This window comes from Bubalus kerabau, chromosome 22 (genome assembly GCF_029407905.1).
Source record: "Bubalus kerabau isolate K-KA32 ecotype Philippines breed swamp buffalo chromosome 22, PCC_UOA_SB_1v2, whole genome shotgun sequence".
NCBI classification, from domain to species: domain Eukaryota; kingdom Metazoa; phylum Chordata; class Mammalia; order Artiodactyla; family Bovidae; genus Bubalus; species Bubalus kerabau.
In genome coordinates, this window is record NC_073645.1 from 20,775,814 (window position 1) to 20,802,962 (window position 27,149).

Below are 27,149 nucleotides of genomic sequence, written 5' to 3' on the forward strand. Positions count from 1 at the left end.
AAAAGAAAGAAATTCTTTCTAGATGAATTTGTTTTCCTTATTTATGCCATCTCTCTAGTTCCACAATGGTGATTACTATGATACTCTCAAAAGTTTTTTTTATTTAATCTTCAGCAGACTCAATTATTCCATTTTATTTAATATTTCTCCATGTGTTCTGGTTTACACCTCTCATTCCTTTAAAAGTGGCCTTCTCTCTTCCAAAATTTGAAGGGTAATGTTTGTCTATACACTGGTTACAAGTCTGATAAGTGCAGATTCCAACTGGTTGGTTACATACACTTGGAGACTAGCTGAGCTTCTGTTTAATGTGATTGATATTTTCAAAAGGGAGTATGAAGTAAAGTGACATACGAAATTAAGGAGTACAGAAGGGTTTTGTTTTTCAGAGGCACTTTTTTCCCTTCTTTTTCCATCAGATCTCCAGATAAAATTAAATCTTTTACTACATCCTCACTTCCATTAATATCCTCTAGTACCCTCTGACCTCAAGCTCCCAACCAAAGGCCTCCATGCTCACCATTTCATTTCCATAAAATACCCTGATTCCAAAGCTGTGTTCAAAACGTTAGTTTTATGAACATTTGAGTGTTTTATTAAAGTAACTCACATTTAAAGTATAAATGACTGATAGATCAGTTGTGAGTTTATTTAACTAAATGAAATATCTTTCCAGCTTCTCTGCTGTTCCTCTCCTTTAGGAAGTGCACCGGGTCATGGGTCTAACACCTGTAGGAAACGTCAATAGCTGAAAAGAGGAACTCCTCTTCCTAATTTACATGGAGGAACCAGCCACTTTTAATCCACTCTGCTTAGGGGGAGTTAGTGAGGTTAATCACAAGCAGATTCTTGAAGAGATTTCTAGCCTGCTTCTCTACTAGTCCCATCTCTTTGTTGTATAGGAATAATGTAGGTTAAAGTTCTTATAAGTGTTTTTACCCAAAAATTAAATTTAGGGGTACATACCCTTTAGAGGAGGAATTCTTACCTTGGAATAGGTCTTAAGAAATGAGAATCCTCTGAAATTGTAGAATTGTTTGTATATTTGTTTGTGTACTGGCATATGATGCTTAGAAAAAGAAATAACTGCTTTGCGGTTGGAAGTTTCCCCTTTATGTACTAATATTGTTACTTTTAGATTTTTTATTAATCCTCTTGGGTGTGTCTAAAGATGGGCATTAGTAGGCTTCAAATTGATATCAAAAAATGTTCCAGAGATGTAACAGGCAATGTAATCTAAGGACAATATTTTATTTTTAATAAATAAGATATTTGGATTTAGTCATTTGTTTCCAGAGTATTACAAATTGTTTAAATAATTGAGTATGAACAGGTTATCTGTAGCTAGGTAGAAACATTAATTGCAAATAAAAGTAGGTTTTTGTGGTATGGACTCTATATAGTAAATTCCAATTTAAGGACAGTACAGCTGTCATAATCATTTCTTTTCATCTGGCTTTGTCACTTGTCTCTCGAAATTTGACACTTTCCTAAAAGTTAGATTTGCATTTTAAAAACATAACAGGTGGCTATGATGTAGCATTCACGTGCTTTTCTGTAGTTTTAACTTTGACCTGATATGTTGTTTTTATTTGACTCAGTTGTGCATGTTTCCCTGAGGATGGCTAGGTTTATAGATGTTGTGTTTTAAGTAAATTAAAGAATGAAATGCTTCAAGAAATTTTCAAGAGACATAGCAGGAAATGATCTTTGATCATAAACATGAACTGTTTCATGATTATAGTAGTTCTTCAACAGAGAGGCAAAATATGCTGCAGACATTTAAAGATCAAAAGTAGCTATTTATGGTTTTTATCCTAAAATCTTTGACTCTTTGCAAGTCTCTTTAATATTTATTAATCTAGTTAAACACAGAAATATCTCATAAATTCATTTTGCTTCCTGTTTGGAAGCTCTCTTTTATTTTCCAGCTTTTCAGAGGATAAAAAGAGTAACATATTAAAACTTAAAATTATATACATTCAGAGGATTTTATGATATGGAAAGAAAAAAAGTTAAATGACTCTCTACTTAATAAGAAATCCTAATAAGAAAACCCAGAGTAGAGAGGTTGAACAAAGCAACACATGGCTAAAATGTCATTAAACCATTTAAGGAACCCCTGTCAGTGATTGTAGTAACTTCTGAACTTAATTACCTAGTTGAATACGTTTATTCTTCAACCATCTAGCATACCCATAGTCTCTCTTATAGAGAGGAAACTTAAGATTGAAAATACTTTATAGTAGAACAGAAATGTTATTATTGATAAAACAAGCCTTATTAAACTCCAGAGAATTAAATATTCTGACTTTAGGATATGACTATCTTCTGATATTGAATATTGTCCTTCAGGAAAAAAATTTGTTCTTGGGAGTCCTGTTTGATTTGAATGATGTGTTAATGGTTTTTAGATTTTAGTGATAAATTAATAGCAATTAGTCAGTTTTTCTGACTAATCAAGGTTCCTTATAGCTCCAAAATACTATGGGTAAAGTAACTGACTTTCTGTGGTTAATCTTTAAAAGAGTAAGGAAACTCAGGTTTTCTGAGACCCATCTTCTAAAGCCTAGGAAGTGTAGGAAGCAAGTATAAAATATGGGTGGAATGTTTTAATCAAGGGTCTATCACTAGCCATCTGTACAAAATTGAACATGCCATTTACTCTTTAGATCACATTTATCGCATTTGTTGCTTTTTTTTTTTAAGAACTGTTTGTTGACTGATTTGATATTGATCCATTTATTAGTCAACTAAATACAAATGCATACTTTATACCAAGATCAGGTGCTAAGAGTACAGGAGTAAACAAACATTATCTCTGCTTTTCTCAAACAACGTTTAATCTCCCTGATAGTGTGTTAATGACAGAGACGTGATGATAATATATTTATGCAAAATGTTTTCCCTTTTATTTTACTTTCAGGGTCCCTTCCAGTCCTGAGGGTTTTATAAGTTAGTGAATTCATATGGTCTTTATTTTAAAATTAACATTGATTAGAAATTGATAACTTAGATGTTTATTACTTCCTCTTCTATTGTGTTCAGTGGTTGGTAGAGCATAAAGAACTTACCAAAAAGTAAGTTGGTCTTAAAGTTTTGAGATTTGGCATTTAAACTCCTAGCCTAGAGATTCTAGAAGTGTAGTCCCCAGACCAGCAGCATCTAGAAACTTGTTAGAAACACCAATTCGTGAGCTTACTCTAGAACTGCTAAATCAGTAACTCTGGAGAAAGGACCCAGCAATCTCTTTTTACAAACCCTCAAAGTGGTTGTGATGAGTATTAAAATGTGACATCTGTTGCCCTGGCCTATCATGAATCTTAAGTACCTCCTTTTATAATGTTGATATGCCTGCAGTCTTTAAGTAGAAAGTGTTCATTCTTCAGTAATATAGGAAGATAATGGTTGAAGGATCTAGGGGAAACCAGATGTGATCCATAGGTGGTAAAGAGGGGAGTAATCATTTCACTAAAAAGGGGTTTGGGGATTTCTATATCAGGTAAGTGATTCTTACCCATATGATATACTATTTGTTATCCCTTTATTTGATGTCATATTCGGGGGTGGGGGTGGTATGTAGAAATAATTTTATTAAAATTTTATTTTTAAAAATCAACTTTTATAAGCCTGCAGATTAAAAATATAGCTCTAAGAGGGAATACTATTTTTAGGATATTGCATTTTAAGAAAGAAAAATAAAATGAAATTTTGTTTGCTTGAAAGCTGTCTCTTTTTAGTACATTGTCCCACTTTAAAAGTAAATAAATCTTTGTTTACAGACAGTCCCTGGGTCTCCGACCCCAATATTCCCCTAGTGGCCCGTGAGATCATGCAGCGAATGATCCAACAATTTGCTGCTGAATATACCTCAAAAAATAGCTCTACTCAGGACCCCAGCCAGCCCAATAGCACAAAGAACCAAAGCCTGCCGAAAGCATCTCCAGTCACCACCTCTCCCACGGCTGCAACTGCTCAGAACCCTGTGCTCAGCAAACTTCTCATGGCTGACCAAGACTCACCTCTGGACCTTACTGTCAGAAAGTCTCAGTCAGAACCTAGCGAACAAGGTATGGTTTGATGTCAAGATCTCCTCTGTCCAATAGAATACTTTTAGTTTGGGGAGAAAAAATGGTATTGGCATGTAGGGCATCACTAATGTGATTTTTAAATAATTCTGGACTCTGCAGTGATAGAGAAGAAGTATAAATTGGCTACCTTACCCATCAGTAGTTCATAGTCATGATTGATGTACCACCTGGGAAAGTTAAGTGCTTATATTGTTACTTGATATTTATGTAAGTATTGCATACTTTCCAAAGCATTGTCATATCCATTGTTTTTAAAATCCTTTTGAAAAATTAACTTTCCCCCCTTCCCATCAATGTTTAGGATTAGCACCTACCTGAGAAATAAATACATCTTGTTAGGTAGGAGTTACACTCTGCATGTGAGATCATGAGGCAAAAATATATATTACTTGCATTTTTAAAAAATTCAGGGGATTAGAAATACTGAGAAGATAGTAGAAACACTTGGGTTGTTAAAATATATCCAGTATTTTATAAATACACATACATACACTGTATTATGAACTAGTTAGAATATTTTCAAAAGGTCTATTGGTGAGGCTGCTAATTAAGTTAAGAGATTGAGAGGGTGTCAGTTTTGCAGAGCAGCTATTTCTTGAGTCTTTGAAAAGGTACTCTCTTAAGTATATTATATCTTTGTTGCTTTGTGATCTCATTTTACCTTTAATTCCACAAAGATGAAGTAAGCATTTCAATTTGGCCACTATTTGAAGCGCTACAAGTTATAGATTAGCAATATCTGTATTACTGAGATTTTATTGCCATAGAAGTTTCGTAAAAGTGTGAATTTATTGGTGAGAAATACATTTATTTTGCAAAGTAAGTTTAATTCATGTAGGAATCTCTTTGAAAGAACTTTATTTTGCTCATTTTAAGTAGTTTATGAAGTAATGACATTTAATGGGCTGGTTTTAGTTGCTTCTTAAAGAATATTTTTTTGAATAGCTTTCCTTTGCCACCTTTCTCTTTCTGTGAGTGAACAGCAGTCAAAATCTCTTAAGATTTCCCAGCAGGAGACCTTCTAGACCTCCTTTGGTTACCATGTTGTATAAATATAAAGTTATTCTTTTCCGTTTTATAGAGAATTGTTTTCTTTACCACAGATTGGTAGTTTTCATTAACAGTCTATTTGCTCTAAAGGTTGCATTTCAAACTTCAGGTTTACAGTAGGAGAATGATGGCATAGAGGTTGTGTCTAAAATATTAATAATGGAGATTAACATACAAAGATGTACATTAGTCTAATTTAACTTCTTATGGCAAGTGTTATACTTGAAAGGTATGTTGTGTTGACAGCAAGAGAAATTCGAACTAGATGATAGGATTATAGTATATCAACTTCAAATGAAACATTTCTAAAATTATTTTTCCTAACAAATTTTAATGTATTTTCAACTTAAATCACAATTTTTCAGTGGTAGATTTGAAGTATGTTGCCTATAATATGATTAGACTATGAAAATAATACTGTCTTTGGTTGGTAATATTTTAAGCAGTGCATTTTCTTGTTAGGAATCTAATTGGATTAGATCTCTAATGGAATACTTGGTTCTATAAGATTTCAATTATGTTTTTAGAAATATTAGTGGCTCTAAGAGACAACACAGTGTCCTTACTTTGTATGAGTTGAGGGCTTTTTTTGGTTTATAAACTGAGTTGCATATTTATTTCTAACTACCTGAAATAGGGAGTTACAGTGTCCTCGGACAGAAGTCCCAAGAGGGTTCTGTATTGGCCTGGTCTTTAATATAACCAGATAGCAGGCCTCTCTGCCTACCAACTGAAAATCAAAGGCATTGAGTATTCCAATTTCGAACAGAACAGCAGCTTTACAAGTTATCCAGACTATGAGTTTTCTTTTCTAGACATGTCTACAGGGGGAAAAAATGGCTTTTGGATAGAGCTAAAGTCTTCTATTTTATGTTCTAATAACATGAATTTGTGATTTTTATAGTAAAAGAAAGAAATGATTATTCCCCCAAGGCTCCCATCAGTATCAAGGCCGTGTCATTCTTCTTTCTTTCCTTAAACTTTGCCATCAATTTATAGTAGCTTATTAATTGAAAAACCTTGCCTTTGTAAATATGAGCAAGTAAATTTTGAATCTCTGCTGATTTTCCCCGAAAGTTTGAATCCAAATATACAGACTTTGGCAGATATGTCCCCAATAGTAATTTGGATATATGCAAATTATAAACAGTTAACAACTGATTCATCTTGCATATTATCTTATACAGTATATATGTTTACTATAACTATATAAATTTGTTTTTAAAATGAGTTTTGCATTTAAATTTTTTCTAAATCTAATTTTTATGTACCCCTGATACTTCAGGTAGCCTTAGCTCTTGAGAAATTTGGTTTTATAATTTGTATGACATCTCATTAATCTTATATACTTAGATCAAGGTAATTTAAAAAATAACATCTCATAGTTCTATCACAGAGCCTCATATGATGTAAACTGCTGTTTCTAATATCTCACTGTATCTTAACATCTTTAGTGTTATGCTTTAACTTTTCTTTTGTCCTATTAATAAAATGTTTAACCCTTGGAGATGGTAGATACAACAGACTTTGATAAACTTATGTCTCTTGGGGAGAAAAAATATCCTGATTCTATTAATGAATTGGTTTTGTAACTGAAAACGTATGGCTAGTTTTGTTTGTTTAGTTGAGTAAGCCTACTGCTTTGACACTTTTAGCCTATTCAGTTCACATTGCTCCCAGTTTTTAATATTCTCAGGTGTTTCTTTGTGTCTCTGCAGACGGTGTACTTGACCTATCCACTAAGAAAAGTCCGTGTGCTGGCAGCACTTCCCTGAGCCATTCTCCAGGCTGCTCCAGTACTCAAGGGAACGGGTAAGGGACAATATTTATGGCTTTCCACAGTTTTATAGGGGACAGTTTATCAAAGATTGATGCCAGTCTCCCTTGTATGTTTTAAAACAGTCCATTAGAGTAACACTCCTATGGTGGGTTACAGTCCATGGGTTCACAGAGTCGGACACAACTAAGCGACTAACACTTATAGGTGGACCGTTAGTAAAATTACTTTTAGTCTGTCAATCAAGTAAAGGCACAATCTATGAAATCTAGAATTGGCAAGTATAGTCAATTTTGCCCGTTTAGTACAAATAGTAAATAATTAGGAATATGGCAAGAATGTCTTTGGGTTTTTTGTTGTTGAGTGTTGAGGAATATGAACCCAACCTAAATAATTCCAGAGTTCACATGTAAAGGCACTGTTTTGTATGCTGAAGTTGTTGAATGAAAGTTGGGTTCCAATCTTTAACTTGGTGTTGCTAACGGAGTATAGGGGCTATTCGTTTTTTCCTTGGCTTGGTTTGGTTTGGTTTGGTTTATTGATTTGAACTGCAATTTTAACTCTTGTGTGGCAGTTCAGAAAATAATTGTGTGTATTTTTTGTTTTTGATTAGATAAGACTGGTTGTCGGTGTTGATAGATAACCATCTTAAGCTTCCAAGACATTATTACATGATCAGTTTTGAGAACTATTACCAGACTAAAGAGGATTTCTAACCACCCAATTTTATAGTGTAAGAATTATCTAATTCTCTCTGTATGTGTACATAGTAGCCATTTTTAAAAGTCATATATTAAGATGCTTAGATGCCATATTGGGAAGGCATTTCATAAAACTGTGTTGTGACCAAAAATGAGCTTCATCTAGATATGAAACATAGTTAATTATTTAGGTTTATTTAAATCTTAGAATGTCAACATGGGGAAGATATTTAGGTATCAAAGGAGTAAGTAGGCACTAAATGGACTAACCTTTTCCAGCTTACTCTTAATTACCTTCAAATTGAAGGATTCCTTTACTGACTTCTAAAATGCTCCCTTTATTTTCTCTAAAATTCCATCATCTTCCTTTTTCTCTCCTCCTTTATTCAGTCTAAAAGTTAACACTAATTTAATTCATTTTGCATAGTTTACTAATCATTTTTTTTCTTAAGCCCTTTTTTCACTATAGTTCATACTATATATATATCTAAGTCATCATGGTCCCAAATCATTTGGTTCCATTTATATATCAAAAAGCTTGAGTTGTGTAAACAAGGACACGTGTAGAAGCCTAAGTGCTGTTTGCATAAATACATCCCTTGTATAAGATTTTCTTTAAACTTGGCCACCAGATCTGTGTACTGTATGGTTGAAATTGCTGTGTTTGTCCCTCTGAATGGAAAGCAAATGCACTCATTGTGGTCGAGTTTTCTGGAAGACGAAAGCACCAACAGTACTGCCTGCCTTTTAGTTGAATTGTCATCCTTATTATATTATTTACTGGTAACAGCAGAGTCCCTGTAGACTTTCGGAAAACATAGCTGATTTACCATTATTTCTGCAAAGTTCTGCTTTTGTGCCTAGCTAATGTAATTATTCCCCTTGGGCATGCTTTAGCAGTTACCAGTTTTATCATTGATAAATCCTTCTCTACTGTAAGAATGAAAACCTTATGAATTAACTTTATGTCAGTAGTTGATTTTTTTTTAAGCATTATTTGAAAGTAACCCACTTAAAATTTCAAGATCAGTGCTTGGTATTTTAAGAAGAAGGTTTCCTTCAACTAAAGAAAATGCTAAAAAATTGTTTCTATAACTCTGACAATAATTACTTTGAATAGAACTTAAGGAACAAAGTTTTTGGGAAAATAAAGGGCAGTTTCTTTAAAGCTTGGATTATTTCAAATGGAAAAATGAGTGGTATTTGTGTATCTGCAACAAATAGTGTTTTAAATGAAGAAATGTGGTAAGTTATAATTTGATGGGTAAAAATTTCATTGCTTTGATTTGGGGTTCCCTCCCCTACCGTGGGGCTGGTAGCCATATTTTTTTTTCCCAAGCAAAATAAGAAATGTCATTTGGAGTTGCCTGATTTTTGATAAGAACATCAACTTGTTTGTGGGAATAAATGAGCAGTTATCTGTGGGTTCCACCAATGTAAATTGTTCGTTTTATAGCTGATTGTCATGAATGTTGAATATGTTGCATTAAAATAAATAATTTGGCTTACTCTTTTATTACTGTACTTGTTTAGTGGTAACGTCACGTTGGTAACACAATTCTTTGTAGTATGGAGACTTGATGATTACTTTGTAATTAGTAATTAAGGTGCTATTTTCAGACAGTTGCGCGAAACTTTTTCTCCGAATATTTGTGAACCCAACCAGAGACTAGCTGACAGGTTTAATTTTTCTTTGCCCAAAAGCTCCTGGTTTTTTTTCTTTTTCTTTTTTTGTTTTTTGCTTTTGTTTTTGTTTTTTTGTGAACAAGTTTAAAACTAACTGCTGAGACCATTTTTTTTTTAAATTTTAGAGAAAATAAATAAATAACACAAAGTGATGTTACCCAAGCAAGGCGTTCTAATAAAGGAGTGGTCCCCTCACCCATCCCTCCCTACCTGTGCAAGTCCTGCTCACATCAGTTTCCTTCCATCCAATTAGGCGACCTGGGAGACCCAGCCAGTACCGCCCAGACGGACTTCGGAGTGGTGATGGGGTACCTCCAAGAAGCTTACAGGATGGAACCAGGGAAGGTTTTGGACACTCCACATCACTCAAAGTTCCACTGGCTCGATCCCTGCAGATTAGTGAAGAACTACTGAGCAGAAACCAATTGTCCACAGCTGCCAGCCTTGGGCCGTCTGGATTACAGAATCATGGACAGCACTTAATATTATCCAGGGAAGCCTCTTGGGCAAAACCACATTATGAGTTCAACCTCAGCCGTATGAAGTTCAGGGGAAATGGTGCACTCAACAACATCAGTGACCTTCCTTTTCTTGCAGAAAACTCTGCCTTTCCAAAAATGGCACTTCAAGCAAAACAAGATGGGAAAAAGGATGTGAGCCATTCATCTCCTGTAGATTTAAAGATACCACAAGTTCGAGGAATGGATCTTTCTTGGGAATCTCGCACTGGTGATCAGTACAGCTATAGCTCTTTGGTAATGGGTTCACAAACGGAGAGCGCGCTTAGTAAAAAATTAAGGGCTATTCTTCCAAAACAAAATAGAAAAAGCATGTTAGATGCTGGACCCGATTCTTGGGGCTCAGATGCTGAGCAGTCTACCTCTGGACAGCCATATCCCACATCGGATCAAGAAGGAGATCCTGGCTCCAAGCAGCCTCGGAAGAAAAGAGGGCGTTACAGACAGTACAACAGTGAGATACTGGAGGAAGCAATCTCAGTGGTTATGAGTGGAAAAATGAGTGTTTCCAAAGCTCAGAGTATTTATGGGATTCCCCACAGTACACTGGAGTACAAAGTAAAGGAGAGGCTGGGCACTTTGAAAAACCCTCCAAAGAAAAAGATGAAGTTAATGAGGTCGGAGGGGCCAGATGTTTCTGTAAAGATTGAATTAGATCCCCAGGGAGAGGCAGCACAAAGTGCAAATGAATCAAAACATGAGTAGGAATACTGTAGAGTGCCAATTACTGTACACACTGGGTGAGCACTGCTGCGTTGTTCAGCTGTCGTGGCTGCGCCTAACTTCATTTCTGTGACACTCGTTTCTTTGCAGACTTTGCATTGACCTGTGTGTACAGAGATGAAAGGTGCATTCTGAATGTTGCATATTTTAAATTTTTCATGTGCAGTATGGCTCGAGATATTGTTTGGCCTTTTTGCATGTTTCTCTACAAAAGAGAATTGAGTTACCTCACAGAGAACAGATACATGGAAGTGGACTCCTTGCCTTTAGAGCCTGCATGCTTTTCTTTCTTTTTTTTTCCTTAAGTTATATTTGCCTTTATTTAAAAAGAAAAGAAAAAAGCCCCCTTTTAGAAACCACCTGTCGTTTTGGGAGCTTTATCACTGCAAATTGGAAAGCCATCTTATAAAATTATTTACATTTTTTTCTTCAGAGATTCAACTAATTTAAGGGTTAAACTGAAGAAACTAAGGACAATGAACCTTTGAATTTAAGAAATTTGACTGTTCAATGATAAATAATTCTTTGGATCAATTAACATTTTTATGGTTTCCCTTCTCACTGTTAAGTTTACTTAACAAATTAGCAATCTGTTTAGTGCTCACCCAGAGGGGAAGGAGGTGGAAAATGTGCACACACTACCTTCAGAAATGCTTCGGTTAATTACGTTGTAACACTACCTTTGCTGTAATTTCATTTGGGATTTTCTAAGGGTAGAATTTGGTCTCACCCGACAAGTGAGGATATAGCCTTATCTCATGGAGGACGAGCTCCGTTCTTACTCAGGAGCAGTCAGGGTACAGTTCATAAAACAATAGAGGATGCCTCATTTTAGCAAACTAAGTTTCTTTGTATTCTTAAATCTTTTTACAGATTTGATCATGTGCTAACTAACGACTGAATGTCAGTTGCAGCAACTATTTTAAAATTTTTAAGATCTGTTTGTTGGGGGGATGGGAGAAATAGGGGGTAAATGTGTGTGAGTAATTATAATAATGGGAAAGTGGTATCTAGATTTTACAGCCTCAGTAATCTGCTCAAATATCCACACAAGTGAAGAATCTGTGTTTGTGGTGAGAGAAAAAAACACAAACCCAAGGTAACCTAATGTGATTTAGGTTGCATTTCACTTCTAACAATAATTCAATCAGAAATCAAGCTCCTTAGCAATTCTTTTTTAACTAATTCAAATACTAATACAAGGTGGGCAGGGATTTTTAGTTTTTAATTTAATTTGTTGTTTTGAACTTTTTTTGGCATCCTACATACTATCCCTTTCTCTACTTTTCTGCTATTTAGCTGATTTTTATGGTTGTTTAGCACACCGTTAGCACAGGGCCTTCCAGATTATGTTCTGTATAAGCACTCCTTAACATCTAAGCTTTTTTTTTTTTGAGATGGGCTTTTAAAATCACACTGATAAGGCTTGTGACATTTATTTTCTACAGTTTCTTGTGCAAGAACAACAGGTAAATAAAGCCCATGAAATTTAATTTTGCATCGTGACCAAATTAAAATTACTCTTTCTTCAAAACAAAATCTACCATACATGACCCTATATTCTTACCTACTGAAAAAGGTGATCAGGCCCTTCTAAATGCTTAACCAAAAACAAACCCCAAAAAGTCATTGGAATTTTTTTGGTGAAATAAAATCAAACTGGGAGCGTTAAGTTGAGGTTAATGATTTCTGATGGATACTAACAGTTTGAGGAGTAGGTCCAGATATTCCCAAGGCATAAATTCTTGCCTGGAAACTTTGGAGCAGTTAATTAGGTTAACGATAGTTTTTCCTTGGCACCCTTTGTGTTCAAAGGTTAGGCACACCATTGCTGTTATTAAAATACACACATTCTTGGCATAGCCTGGGCTTGGGTTCCTCTTTTGGTTTGGTTATTATGTGTAGCAGTTTGATCGGTGGATGACTGAGCCTGTTTCCTCTTAGTTTGCTAGTCTTCTCAGCAGAAAAAGCAGTTTGGGTTCAGAGCAGTGTATGACTCTGCAGTATTTTCTAGCCTAGCTGGAAGTTGCAATAAAAATACTTAATGAAATGTATGGTTTTCATCTGCAGTTGAAGGAAGTAGTAGAAGTTTTGCTAAAAGCAAAGGACTAAGCTTATGAAGGAACGCCTCCTTTGTTCCACACTCGATTTGTCACACACAATTAATTGTAACCATGGTGCCTTTTTGCATGATGTTTGGGGGCATTCTATAGCCCAGCATTGCTGCAGAAAGGTCCTTTGAGCAATTAATTTGTGCTTCTTTTTAATCCCCTCAGAAAGGCATCAATAAGGCCCATTAAAAAATCTGGCCCTAAAAGTTCAACTTTTGTAGAGTTTTACTGTTCAGAGAGGTTTTAATCCCATGTGGTAGTCTCTAAAGTGACGTATGAGTTGAGTTATGTAAATTTTGTCATTGTAGTGTAATGGAGTGATCATTTTACTAACATAAATATTTTCTATGTGTGTTTCAGTGGATGACAATCGAGCAGCAGAAGAATGGTGTGCCTACCCTTTAATGCTGCAGTTTAAATAAGAGAACTTGTATTGTGTCATTTCAGATTGTAGGCTGAGAGTTGTAAATAGTGAAAATTTGAGTACTTCTATTATTTGTTTTGGTTAGAAAGTGAATTTAAAAAACAAACCAAACTCTAAACTTTCTCAGATTAAAAGTCCTGAGACCTGAAGATTGTAATATTCATGTCTGTGAAGCTTTTAAACATTACACTTGAGATCAGTCATGACTTGATATTCAGGTAAATTTTCTTTTCCAAGAAGCTTTTGAATAAGCATATTTCCTCCAAAGGTCGGTTGGTCTCTCTCTTTTTCCTTTTGAGTGTAGATTATTTTAAAGCACTAATTGCATTACATTGGTAACTGCAATATAAAATAGCCATTATTGTTTTGTGAAGCATGGTTGAAATTAGATAGTGGTCCCTTTTAAATTTCATGAGCCTCTCAAAAAAAAAAAAACTTTAAAAAAAATACAGAAAGCTGCTGAATATTTCAAAAGATATATATTTTACCTTATTGTAGGTTTTGTAAAGTTAGTTTGTAATATTCAGGTGCACTTTTAATGTTAAATTTTGTGTTCAGAGTTCCATTATACCACGTGTTCCTTGGATGTGGCTCGTCACATGGCTGGCTCTCAGTCTTGGTGCCGCAGTGATCCCGTAATATTTGATTTCCCTCTTGATTTGCCACTATTCTGTATTGGCACTTTCAGTGTAGATATTCTAGTTTGGGGACATCCTCATAAATGTGTAATAGCTATTGGTCCATTCGCATGCTTAATTTCTGCTAATCAGAGTTTTGCATGGCCCAAACAACAGTTGACCATTTTTATGGTATGGGAAAGTATAGTTCACAACTATCTTTGTCACAAAAGCCTTTTCTCCTTTCATTTTCCAGTAGGCAGATGATGACATTACTTCAACTGTATATTATTCAAACTAATGTTAGAGAGAGAGAGTGTATTTAAAATCAATTGCTACATTTTTTTATGAGAAAACATAGATATAGAATAGATAAGCTATGGCACTATAAAGTCAAAAAACACTAATTCTGTGGAAGGATTTCTAGGTGGTATTTTTATCATTAGCATTCTCACTTCTGAAACAGTCATCAAGCTTGACAGTAACGTATTTATCATTTGTTCAGAAGGCTTACAAGTGACTGAACTGTGTTTGTGATGAGCTATACACTTTTTTTCTGTTCCCCAAATACCATGAAGGACAAGGTCTCTCTTTCAGGAAAAATAATTTATATTTGTGTATAATACTTTTTAATGTTAAGTTTGTTGTTATTCTGAAGTTTAGATGTTGCTTGACAAACCTTGGCTGCAGCAGATCATGGATATGAGTAAGGCTTTGTGTGATAATAGGGGTCCTTATGTGAAGTTAATTACTGTTCAGTTCTGGTGAGCAAGCTCAACAAGTGTAAAGTGTATATTAGCTTTATTTGGTACACTTTTACTTTACAATATTGAAGTGCTTTTAGAACTCTGGTTATCTTATATAAACCATTACCTCAATCAATTGGCATTTCCATTCCCCAGCATTTTACCTGAGCTATTTATAAGATGAGCTATATGGGATCAGATAGTAAAATAGTAAGGCACAATGAGAAGTTTAGTTCCCAATTTTCTGGAGAGAACTCTAAATTAGACTAAAAATGACTACCTGCAAAGGCTCATACCATAACTACCTTTTGTCATTAGGCAGTACGTAGCAGCCTTGGAGCTGCTAGTGAGCTGCGTGTTCTCCCCCTGCCCCAAGTAAGCACATGGTGCGAGGCTTGGCTAAGCCTTTGTGACTCTTTATATTTCATTGACCCATAATAGTGACGCTTGGATTCAGTCAGTTATTTTTATAAAACAAATTATTGAGTCAGCCCAGTGTCAGAACCTGAAATTATTTTGAGTAGTTACAGCTGATATGACAGCTCAGTGTCATTTTCTAAGAGCTGTTATCTCTGTAGGTTTAGTTTTGAAACGACACATCTTTCTTTTGTAATTATTCTTTCTTTAAATGCCAGAGTTTGTTTTTATGTGACCCACCCTTTTCTGTGTATTCAGGTTGCTGTCGTTGGTGATGGAATATGGCAATAGACTGAATTGCTCTACTTAGTCTTTTATAGGAGACATTAAAAGTTATAGGTTAAAATTTGACCTTCATGAAAATAGCAAAGATTGTTTTCCTTGTTACTTTCCATTATAATTAGGTCTTCATTAATACTATGGTCAGGCCAGTGTTATCAAACTTAATGGCTTTAACCAAACAGCCCATTTGGAAACTTGATTAAGCTATATAAGGATTTTTTTTTTTTAATCTAATTGCTTTCAAGCACTACTGAAAAGGAAAAAAGTATAATCGTGGTACAAGGAATGCAGACCTCCAAAGTCATCTTAGTTTTTTTCTGGATACATTCTGTCCTTGAGACTTGAGTAGGATTTGTGAACACGGTGACTGAAGGGAAAATAGAGGAAATTCTTTTCATATTCTCTGTCTCTCATTCCCAAATAAACTCGCATTTGCTTTTTAAAGAAGCAGACATTGGCCCTGTAGCTGTGTGCCCTAAGTGTTATGAAGGAGATTGGAAGAGGGAGTTGGGAAGTAGGGTGGGGGGGGAGTAAGTAAAGTTGAAGAAAGGATTCTGCCCTATAACTAACTAAAACTGAGTCGCAGGATAGGGCACATGGGACAGTTAGGCCGCCTTCATTTGATAGTCAGAAAAATCTTCTAGATTATTTGAAAAGTGAGAATCAAGACAAATAAATGTTGGCTTGACAGATAACAAAATTTGAGTTAATTCTGCAACTATTGGGGGGGTAATTTTAAGGTTTCCAGTTCACGTAGAGCTATATCAAAAGCCGAAAAGCAAGCACTTTTAGTTAATCGTAGATTTATCGGATGTAGCAAATATTATATCATAATATTTAATCTTTATTGTTTGAATATGAAAATAAACTCTTTACCCCATCTTGAACTGTCACTGAGCAGGTTCAAGATGGTGTTTTCAACACTGGAAATGACCCTACACACATACCAAAAAAATCTAAAGCAGTTAAGACATATTTTAAGATCCATACCTCTTAGACTTTGTAGATTTATCTTGGGAAAGAATTTATGAACCTGTAACCAGTATTAGTGCAGTCTTGGGTTCCTTGTTCTGCATAATTGCACCCTTTCTCAGGTATGTCCTGAAAACATAAATTTTAAAATAATCTCTTTAGAGATTAGATTCTCAGTGGATAGTGTGTGAGGGGACTGGGGTGGGGGGGCGGCGGGAGGGTTGGACACAGGACACTGACACAGTAGAGCAGGGATTTTTAACATACAATCGCCAAATAGAATTTCAATCCGGAATATTTTACCCCCTCAGAAGGAGTTGAATAACATCTCTTATTTGGTGACTACTCGGTGCTACACTCCTAAAAGTCTTTTCTTTCAATCCAGGTAACTTTTCCCTGCTTGGTGGAAGGGTATATAGTGAACTTTACTGTCACTTAGGAAAGCACTTGTCTGAAATGTTTAAAGTACTAGAAAAGGGATAATTCAGCACTTTTTCTGTTACAACACTAAAGTCTTAATTTATCTTCAGAGTCTTAGGTACTGTAAGTTTTAGGGTGATTATTTAAAAATATAAAACATATTACATACTATGGGATCAGATCACATTTATACAAATAATTCTTGTCTTAATTTTTTAAAAGACAATAACATTTTGTACCTTTCAAGCAATTCCAAGTGACTGCCTCATTTTCCCCATTTCATTAAGCATTTCAGGCTGAGAATTTGGAATTTGAGAGGAGGTGAGGGGGAAATTCCCCAAAATGAAAAATTGTGTCAGACAGTTTTAGAAAAATAAATCATTAGGAAAATGGGTAGGGATTCTCTCTCCCTTTAAGTCTTCAGGGAATGAGCAGTATTTAGAATCTTTGGCTGAAATTCAAGCCTTTTTACTGTGTAAATTTTTAATATTAATTCACTGACATGCTTTTTACATCAGAGGACTGAAAATGGATCTTAATGTTTTTAAGTTGTGGAAGGGTATATTTCTAAAATGAGGGGGGGATAATTAACTAGGTTAGTATACCAGCATTAGTAAGTTTAAGGAATTTTAGTATGTAATAGCAAAGTGTTTGATTAAAAGTCTAATCCTATATTGCTAGTCAAAATTAGTTACATTCTGATCTAGGAAAGATATAGTCATTGGATATTGATATGCTGTGCTGTCAGAAAACCAGACTAAGATAGAAACCTTTATCTGACTCCCACATGTTGCTTGTTCTGATGGGATGTATACTTTACAGCAGCTTATTGCTGCTTTGAGAAGAAATGTATAAACTATACATTTGGAGTGTTTGCATATAATTCTTTATAACCTCCACTTTAAACTGTCAGACATTGGTATTTTATCAGTCCACACTGTTAAATAAAGCTAATGTTCTTAGGAATCCAACTTGTACACACTGTTTAAAAACCCTCAGGGACAGTTTACACACTATTCTCACTCAATTCAGGTACTTTGATGCTATTCTTAAACCTAACAGTGACTTGTATTTTTCTGTTTTGCTTTTATTTTGACGTGCTGGTAGCACATCCTTGATGAATGTCAACTTAAAAAACTCAGTTCAGGTATCCAGGTATAACTCAGCCAAACAGATTTTAAAGCTGCATATAACTCTCCAGCACACGGTGCCTCACACTCTTATAGTGGCATTCTATATATTCAGTTATTACTACTGAGCAGATAATATGGGGGTTCCTGTTAACAGTGTATTTAAAAAAACAAAACGTGCATAAATGTATAGCCAGCACATGCAACACACATATACACAGTTCAACTATATATTTTTAAATGCCACTAATAGCCAGCACAATTAAATGACATTCCTTGCTGCCTCTGTAAAATATGACAGATGCAGTTCTTCCTCAATGTGGCTCTTGCTTCTTCACCATACTACTACTAAATTCAAGCACTGGTCCTTGGGTGTCTGACCTCTACATTCTAGTTTATGCAATGTCTTTAGAGAATTCTGTGCACTGGCCACTGTGATGGAACCATTGGGCCAGGAGTGCTCTGAGTTTATTAGTAGTGATTCTGCCAAAGTTGGTGTTGTAACATGAGTATGTAAATGTCAAAAAATTAGCAGAGGTCTAGGACTACATATCAGCAGACAGTTTTGTCAGTATATTTTGTAGCCTAGAAGCCCTCAATGACAAGTTTCTGATGTGAAGTTCTAATTCCAGCTTTAGCCTTTGCATCTTTTAATGTGAAGACTTGTCTGCTAGAGATCTTTATTCTTTAAAACTACTTTTGTTTTCTGCAGTACTATCTGTGGTTAACAAAACAGATTATTCCTCTGCTTTAATATTTGATATCTTACATCTAAAAGGCATTCTCCGTATATAAAACCTGAAACCTTTGAAGATACAGAAAACGGCATCTTTCAGATTTCTAGAAGTTTGAGTGTCATGCAACAAAACAGGAACCCCCTTTACTCTTATGGACCTCATTTCAATATACTGTTTACAGTTTGACGGAATTGTATAATTTAATATTTCTCTTGTACTGTAGTTTATATTTATTTACAGATTTTTTTGTACGGTGTGATTTGAACTTTTTGTTCCTTGCTATGATCAATGTTTATGTAGTAGAGCACTTACGATCACAAATTAAGTTCTTTGGTTTGATTGCACTACATTAAATTTTTTTAATGCAGTTCTGATTTTTGACTGGACTAAAATAAGCTGTGTCTTAATGTATGTGATGAGTACTTAAAATTTTAATCCATGTGGTCCCCCCCCTTTTTTTTGCATTGTATGTCAGATGCGCTAGTTCTTCCGTGCATGTGTAAGAGTTAATGGTTCCATTGTATTATTTGACCATGACATTTTGGAGAAACATTCCCAGCTGTAATGTTGTGTATGGTAGTTCTCACTGGATGCTAGACTTTTCAAAACCACTATTCTTCTAATAAATTTTGTTGTGAAAACTGTTTTAAAAGCTTGGTTTCTACTTCTTAAGGGTATAATGCTCTTAAAAAAATCCACAAAGGGGGTAAGATTTCGAGGTACACTATAAATGCACGTGGTAATCAAAGTTTGTTTGTTTTTTTTTCCTTGGTGATAATTTATTTCCATGAAATCTCTTAGATAACCAGAAATTGCTGCTTCAGTATTTGGATTCGGTACTGCCTTCTAACTGTCTTTACTAATTTGATGCTCCCCTACCTCAGTTCTCTGAATTGGATTATTCACTGTTTTCAGCTCAACAAAGTATATTGATAATTTTCGTAATACCTGCTTGCTGAACTTAATTTTTCATAATTTTATTACAGTAAAACTCTAATCTGGGATTACTTGCCAAGAATAATGATTGATGCATTTTTGTTTGCTCTGAAAGCACTGTCAGTCAATTAAGGTTATTTTAGCAGTTCTGATTCTTGGGAGAAGGCTGGTATTTCCTTTTATCAGCATGTATGTCGTTCAGCATTAACTTTGTGGTTTTAGAAACTAGGGATATAAAAAAGTTTTTTATTACAGAATGATTTCCATTGTCAGATGGTTAAAGAACAGCTGAATTATAGTGATAAAGATAGAAATGATAAACCAAATGTTTTAGAAAGCTGCTTTTTCAAGCTTGTGATATGTAGTATAAGCTGGTTGAAGTGATTTTCAGTCACTTCTAATGGCATTTTATATTTTTTAATGTTATTGTTGGTCTAGGTTATCTTTTAGTTAATATTTGTCTCATTTCTTTGGCTGCCTCGCTAGCACTTTTCTACCTTCTGGCTTGATGTTTATAAAACTGGAAACTTTGCTGGCACTACAGGCTTGTTCGTTGGCTTCACGTGGCCCCTTTACTCAGTTACGTCATGTGTCTGTAGAATGTTTTTCTGAAAACCTAAGTATTATTTCTTTGTACAAAACTGTGGCTACATGTTTCTTGTCATTATCCATTTTTAACTGGTGACCAGGTCAGTTGTGGTAGGATTTTAATCTGGCATCTCATCAGTGAACTTATCCTAGTGATCCTATCTTCATGTTGATAGCTCTTCAATTATGACCTGATTTTTAAAAAGGACTTATTTCTTCTAACCCAAAATTTTCTCCTCTGATTTTGCTGATACTTTGACATTAATTCAAGAACTCTTAGGAATCAGAAATCACATAAGGGAAATGGTGTGCAAAATGGTCTCTGCTTTCTGAGTTGTGGAGTTATTTTTTCCTCAAGGACTGTGAATTTCTCTCCCCAGACACTTGTATTCAAATGTAAAAACATAACCCAAGTCATAAGATGTTAGATTTTGTATCTGAAATGAGTGAAAATCCTTTTCTTAGCAATGTGTAAAGTCACATAAGAGATAGCTGTTCTTATACTCGATTATCACTTTGTCATTATGTGCTTCTAAGTGGTAAGCATTTAATACAGAATTTTATTCATCATATTCACCCTTTAAGTTGGATGTTTTGCTGTTTAGGGACAAATGGTAGTGTTGGTATCAAACTGTGTTTGTAACTAGACTAGACAGGCTTGTTTTCAGAGGTTAGTGGAAAAAAAGTGTTCTCAAAACATTTTTTATTTTGTTTATTTTTTTTCCAAAAAATACTTTGTTTACTTATTTATTGGGCACATGGCACATGGAGTCTTAGTTCCACAACCAGGGATCGAACCCTTGCCCCCCTGCATTGGGACCTCAGAGTCTTAACCACTGGACCACCAGGGAAGTCCTCTGGAAACATTTTAAAAGATAACATGAATATGTAATGAGTGCTTTAAGTCATAATTTGGTTAGAGTTCAGCTTGGAAAGTAAGCGAAAGTGTATTAAAATCTATAGGTATGAAATCTTTGTAGGCATGTTGTTGTTGACTCGTAGTTTTAAAATATTAATTGCACTGTTCTTGCCAATTTTATTTGATCAGCAGTATGGAGTGATATGGAATTATTTGGTAATATAAATTCTTGCAATTTGGTATACTAGAAAGATCACTTGCTTTTTCATCTGTAAAGTGAGAATGCTGTCCTGTATGCCTTTTAGGCCCTATTTAAAACTCTGTGCCTATTAAAACTGCAATTTTCTGTTGAATGTGAGGCAGATACACCAATTGTATCTGTTCAAATATTGAGTAATACGGTAGCAACCCTTTATTGAATACTAGGGTCTTATAAACCTTAGGTCTTATCTTTGCATTTGCAGCATTTTCAAAAAGAACAAAAGAATAGGTCTGAATATCATTTTAGATGGCTTTTATTTAAAATAAGTCCATTTTGTTACATTTTTGTTATAAACTATGAATGTGATGATCTTTTTGCAAAAATTAACTTAAGCAGTTACTTTTTATTCTGATTAATTTTAAAGTATTGATATGTTCATAATTTTTGTTTCTTGTGTGTGCAGGCTAGTTCTGCTTTGAATGTTAGAGCGCAAAGAGTTCTGGGGCTCATTGGATGCAATTTGTTTCAATCAAAATCAGTCTTTTAACAGTACAGATGCCTGAGTCAGTTTATAAGAGTGAGACAAACATGTTATATATTTTCAAATTGTAACACAGGAGGTTTTTGGGGGGAGGTGTTGCATTTTTTAAGTTCATTTATTCAGCAAATCTTTTTTTTCCTAATTCTGTCAAAAGACATATAATTAGTTTTAACCATTTTTAAGTGTATAATTTAGTAGTGTTGTGTATATTCACATTGCTGTGACCACAGGAGGTATTTTATTAACCCACTGATTAAACACTGTTGGTTCCACCCTAATCTTTTATTTTTAAAATGAAAAACATGGAACTTGGGGTCTTTTGGGGACTTGTCCGCTCTCCTAACATATAATGAGTTGCCCTTAACATGATTGCAAACCATTATACTTATCTTTATACCACTTTGGCACCCTTAACCTAGAATTAAAGTGAAGGATTTTATAATTTCCTTTTAGATTCACTTTTAACTAATTAAATCAGCTATTAATTTAGTTTCATTTTTGAATAAATAAATTACATTGCTTTTTAGGAGGAGAATTTAATCTGTATTATGAAATTGCCAGTAAAGAAATGTGAGGTATTTAAAACTTCTTTGTTAAATAGAAATAAGCATTGTTGACTCTGTGATGGAAGAGGTGAATCTTGAAGAGTAGGTAGAGCATCGAAGAGTGGAGAATACTTCAAGTTTAAGAGAGAGAATATGATGAGCCTGGCTTAAAATCCTAGCCTTTGTACTTTCTTAGAACATGGTCTTGAACAGTTACTGAGCCTTTCTGAACCTCAGTTTTCATTTGAGTAATAGGGGTTTATACCACCCACCTCAGAGATTTGCTTTGAGGCTTAAATAAAATTCTGTATGTACAATACTTAGCACTATGCCAGGCTTTTTGCAAGTGCTCAATAAATGAGAGTTAGAGAAATCACCTGGTAGTTAATTTAGTGTGAGGGGTAAAAAGAGTGAGAAAATCAGTTTGAAAATTGTGGAGGAAGTTGTTTACATTAATTAAAACTTTGAATGTGAGGCAGGTGAGTTTGTATTAGACCAGGACGTTGTCCAGCCAATCTTGTTTTAACTCTTAACTTGTTTTAACTTTAATCAGAGACATAGAAATGGTAGAACTACAGTTGAAACATGAAATGCTGCTTTTCTGATTGCTTTGTCCTATTTCAGAGAAATGTTATCAAACTACCAATAATTTTTTGTTTCTTTTCAAAGATTAAATAGAATAAAAGTTGTTTGGAAAGTAGATGTTTAAAAAGTATAAAGTTACATAGAATTTATCCTCCTTTCCATTATATGTAGTTTTTTTTATTTTCAAGGTTGAAATTTTACATGCTTTGAATTTGCAGATTTTTCTTTTTTTGTGGTGGTAGTTTGAAAAACACAGTGTAAGAGCTAGGTGGGATGGTGGAGATGTGTGTGTGCTTGTGTGTTTAATCATCAGACCTTTAGTTTTCCTATAAAAGAATTTGGGGACTACACTGCCTTTTTAATGAGATTCTATTTACACTCTTGCTGAATGGGGGTTCTGTGCATTTCAAACATATCCTAGCTAGCACAGTTTAAGTGTTCATTTCAGTGTCTGTTAAAATGACTTGAGACGTTTTCCCCAGGAAAAACCTAGTAGTGTAATTTTAGCTAGATAGAAATGGACTAAGAAGAAAATAATCAGGATAGCAGATTCTTGTGAGGTGCTAGGAATTGGTGAGTCTGTGTAAACCAGCTTTTCAAACTTTAATCAGCTGGTTATAGCTTACTAGTAAATTATAAGATCAGGGAGTTCTAAACATTTTAAAAATACATTAAAAAGAAGAAAAGCCAATCAGAGAACATAGCATAATACACATAAATACTGTTTTGTTGAATCTTATATGTTACAATACACATCCAAACTAGAACGTGTGTATTGAGTCATTTATTTCTTGTTCTTGGCTTCAGAAAGTCTGCTGCTAAGTTGCTTCAGTCGTGTCCGACTCTGTGCGACCCCATAGATGGCAGCCCACCAGGCTCCGCCATCCCTGGGATTCTCCAGGCAAGAACACTGGAGTGGGTTGCCATTTCCTTCTCCATCAGAAAGTCTAATTCTTCTTAAAGCCATTATGTAAACCGTACCTTTCCATCCCTTTTTTTCTCCTTTTGGTACTAGCAATCTCTGTGCCTCCAGGTAGGAGCCTATCCTCTTGCTGTCTGGCATTCAAAATTCCCTTCCGTTCCCTGCCTTGTCAATTAGATTTGAACTCATTTTCTTTGAAAACTTTTTCTTTTCCTTTCTGATTGTCAAAAATGTTTCCTCTTCCCTTTTTAGTTCCTTTGAAAAAGGAAAGAAGGAAAAAGGCCTTTGAAAAAGGTCTTAGGAAAACTATTATCACTACATAGTAATTTATTCAGTTAGTTTATTCATCACTTATGCCTGAGATGAGCTAAGCCCCAGTTTGTAGGCAGTGAAACCACCATGTTAAAAAGGCCAAAGTCCTGGACCTGTAGACACATCCACAGTCTGCTGGAAGATGTAGCTATGTCAGCTACCGTGCCACATGAATGCTGTTTATGAAAGAGAGACAAACTGTGAGAGTAGAGTTCTAACACAGCACAGGGAGAAGGTGCTAAAGGAGAATGGACTGTGAGCAGTGGGAAGTTGACTGAAATTTTATGCAAAAAAAGTGACAGGATCAGATTTGGGCTTTAAGAAGACAGCAGTTCTGGGTGATGTACAGCAAACTCTACAATGAGGAGATTTAGTTGCAGGGAGGTTACAGTGTAGAGTTTTCCAAAGGAAGTCGAATCAGTATAGATGACGTGGATTGTATATTGGAAGCAAGAGAAGTGACAAAACTAGGGATAAACATTGAATAAACATTGGGATAGTGTTAAGTACCTAAGTTGAGTACACGTGTGTGCATGTGCATATATGTTTGCTTATATTTTGTCTCCCAGCCTTCCTAAACAAAACCTTGAATATACAGATGATTCTGCATAGTTCCCCTCACTCCAGTGTATCTCCAACAGTAGCCTTGAGTGTTTCTGGAGAAACATGGGGTAAGGGATGTTTATAAAGCAGTATTTATTCCAAGAGCACACTCCAGAGAATGGTAGCTGAAAATAGTTTTCTTATTATACTTTAAATTCTAAAATGTATATACCTCCTCTAGCAGTCATGAAGTGAACAAATAAGAAATAACACTAAAGTTTGTATAAGATACCTTAGGAATCGTTTTAAATCTTAAATCCTTTTACATTTTGCAAAGTTGTCTATGTCCTTTACATAATTGGTTAATACTTAGGAGTGCCATCATTGTGTCAATTTTAAGTGGTTTATTGTATGACACCAAAAGTAGAACTTGCCACTTTTAAGGATTATACCACAGATTTATATGGTTTCAGGCATGGAGACAAAGAACTGCAAGAGAACATGAGAAAAGATACAGACGATCCCATAAAAATCACAAAAATACTAGATAACTGCTTATTTGGATATTTATGTAATCTGCTACTTCCTCTCTTCCTTTCACTCAAAAAGAAACTGGGTATATATGTTGAAAACTTAGCACTTTATTTGTTCAGAGGGAAAAGCATTTGTGCTGCAGGACTCTGTCGTGTCCTTTTGCTTTGTGTGTGTGTCAGCTCCCCATGCCTCCTCTAGTCTTCCCTCTGCATACATGCTGCCCTGCAAGGTGATCGTTTCGGGATTTGTTAGAGGTTATTGGTGTTAAAAAGAAATACATTCCAACAGTACTGGAAATCTTGTCTAGACTGACTCCTCTCAGTTCCACTCCAGGGAAACCATACAGGGTTCTTGGTCACTGTTGGGTCTTGACAGGTGTTTCTTTCCCCTCACCTGCCTTGAACAGAGCGTCGTGACACAGTGCCTTTTCTCTCACTCGGGGAGTGAGCATCTCTCTATTCTGCCTAAACAATGGTATTTTTTTAGTCTGTCATCGTCCTAGTCATTTTAAGGGAGTTGAAGAGCAATTTCCCCCACAGAACAACATAGATTGTAATCCCCTACCTGACAGATACAAAGACAAAAAAAAAAGAGAACTAGGCCAGACTTGCTGACTTGTCGTAAGCTCTCATGTATCCTGACCTAAAATGTCAAGTATGCTGTTCAGATCAGATCTCTCTTTAATCTGGTTTCGGTAACTCCGTGAGTCTAGGGACAGACACTTTCAGTTCAAATCAGCCCTGAGCAGAGATCTGTCTTCTTTGTCTGTAATTACTGTATTATTTTCTGAAGTCTATTTTAAAGTGTCTTCTAAGAATTTGTAGTTATAATACTCATTAATAATTTAGGTTTGTGTTCTCATCAAATGAGTATTTAGGTATATCATTTAAGGATATTTCTTCCCCTATGTCCAGAAACTATCGTTTTTAAAATATATGCCATCTAGTCCAAAGTCCCCTGTCTTTCACTGCCACTGAACCCCTCCCTTCTTTTGTTTATATTAATTAACGAAAGTTGGAGAAGGAAATGGCACCCCACTCCAGTATTCTTGCCTGGAGGATCCCATGGATGGAGGAGCCTGGTGGGCTACAGTCCATGGGGTCGCAAAGAGTCGGACATGACTGAGCAACTTCACTTCACTCACTAACAAAAGTAATGTATTTAGTAATATATTTAGTCTTGCATGCAGAGCCATAACTAGGACTATAGAAACAAAAATCAATATGGTGGAGGGGGATGGCGGATAAAAATTTTTCAGAAGTAAGTAATTTGGTAGAACTGTTAATTTTGTGAGCCTGATAAATTCCTAGAGAGGAGACGGAGGCATTGGACTGTTGTGGCTAATGACACCTTGTTCTGACTTCTGACTCACCAGTGTAACTTTCTGATTATATTTTGGCTTCCCATGTACATTTGCTTCTAGGGTGAAATATGTTAAAGAGTGAACATGAGGATCTCCTTGATATATTATATTTTTTATTGTAATAAAGTTGACAATCTAGCTGAATTTACAGGACATAAAAAATACAACATATAAGCCTTAAACTGCTCCTATTAATATATATACCCCAAATAATAGCCTTTTATTAAACCCTGAGATACAGAAAAACTAGCAAACTATCCAGTAACCACTCTCTGAATTACTTCTTTTCCCTAGTTTACGGTATTCATAATGTTTTGAGCCTCTGTTCTGCCCTGTTTTTAGTAAACTTGGTTAAGAACACAGTAAACTTAGCTGTCAGAAAGGGATTGCATGTCTTGTTTTAAATCAGTAGTTCTCAACTATTCGTCCACTTCACACCTGAGCAAGATGCCGTGTTGCCATCAGCAAGAGGGACTCTCTGAGTACTCCTACAGGGTGAAAAGACACAGATACATCTTGGATTTGACCCCTCACCTAACACATACACCATCCCCCACCGTTCTGATCTCTCTTTAACGCCAATTTTGAAATCATTTTCTGTCTAAATCCATCTAAATTCTAAGTCCAAATTTAGATAATTAGGATTTCAGTTCAGTCGCTCAGTTGTGTCCGACTCTGCAGCACGCCAGGCCTCCCTGTCCATCACCAACTCCTGGAGTCCACTCAAACTCATGTCCATTGAGTCAGTGATGCCATCCAACCATCTCATCCTCTGTCATCCCTGTCTCCTCCCACCTTCAATCTTTCCCAGCCTCAG

At 35.3% G+C, this 27,149-nt stretch overlaps 1 protein-coding gene across 15 annotated transcripts in view; it reads left to right on the top strand.

The window, feature by feature from the left end:
- LCOR (ligand dependent nuclear receptor corepressor) overlaps positions 1-27,149 on the top strand; it is a 147,223-nt gene that overhangs the window by 110,096 nt on the left and 9,978 nt on the right. For 12 of the 15 annotated variants that reach the window (XM_055559826.1, XM_055559820.1, XM_055559821.1 and 9 more), the window contains 2 exons: positions 3,783-4,070; positions 6,860-6,953. The exons of 1 other annotated variant lie outside the window; for it this stretch is intronic. In XM_055559826.1, the coding sequence (XP_055415801.1) occupies positions 3,833-4,070; positions 6,860-6,953 (332 nt within the window). In that variant the 5' untranslated portion in view covers positions 3,783-3,832. Of the gene's footprint in view, positions 1-3,782; positions 4,071-6,859; positions 6,954-9,558; positions 19,047-27,149 lie in introns of those variants that run through there. 2 more of the 15 variants (XM_055559834.1, XM_055559833.1) reach the window with 2 other exon arrangements.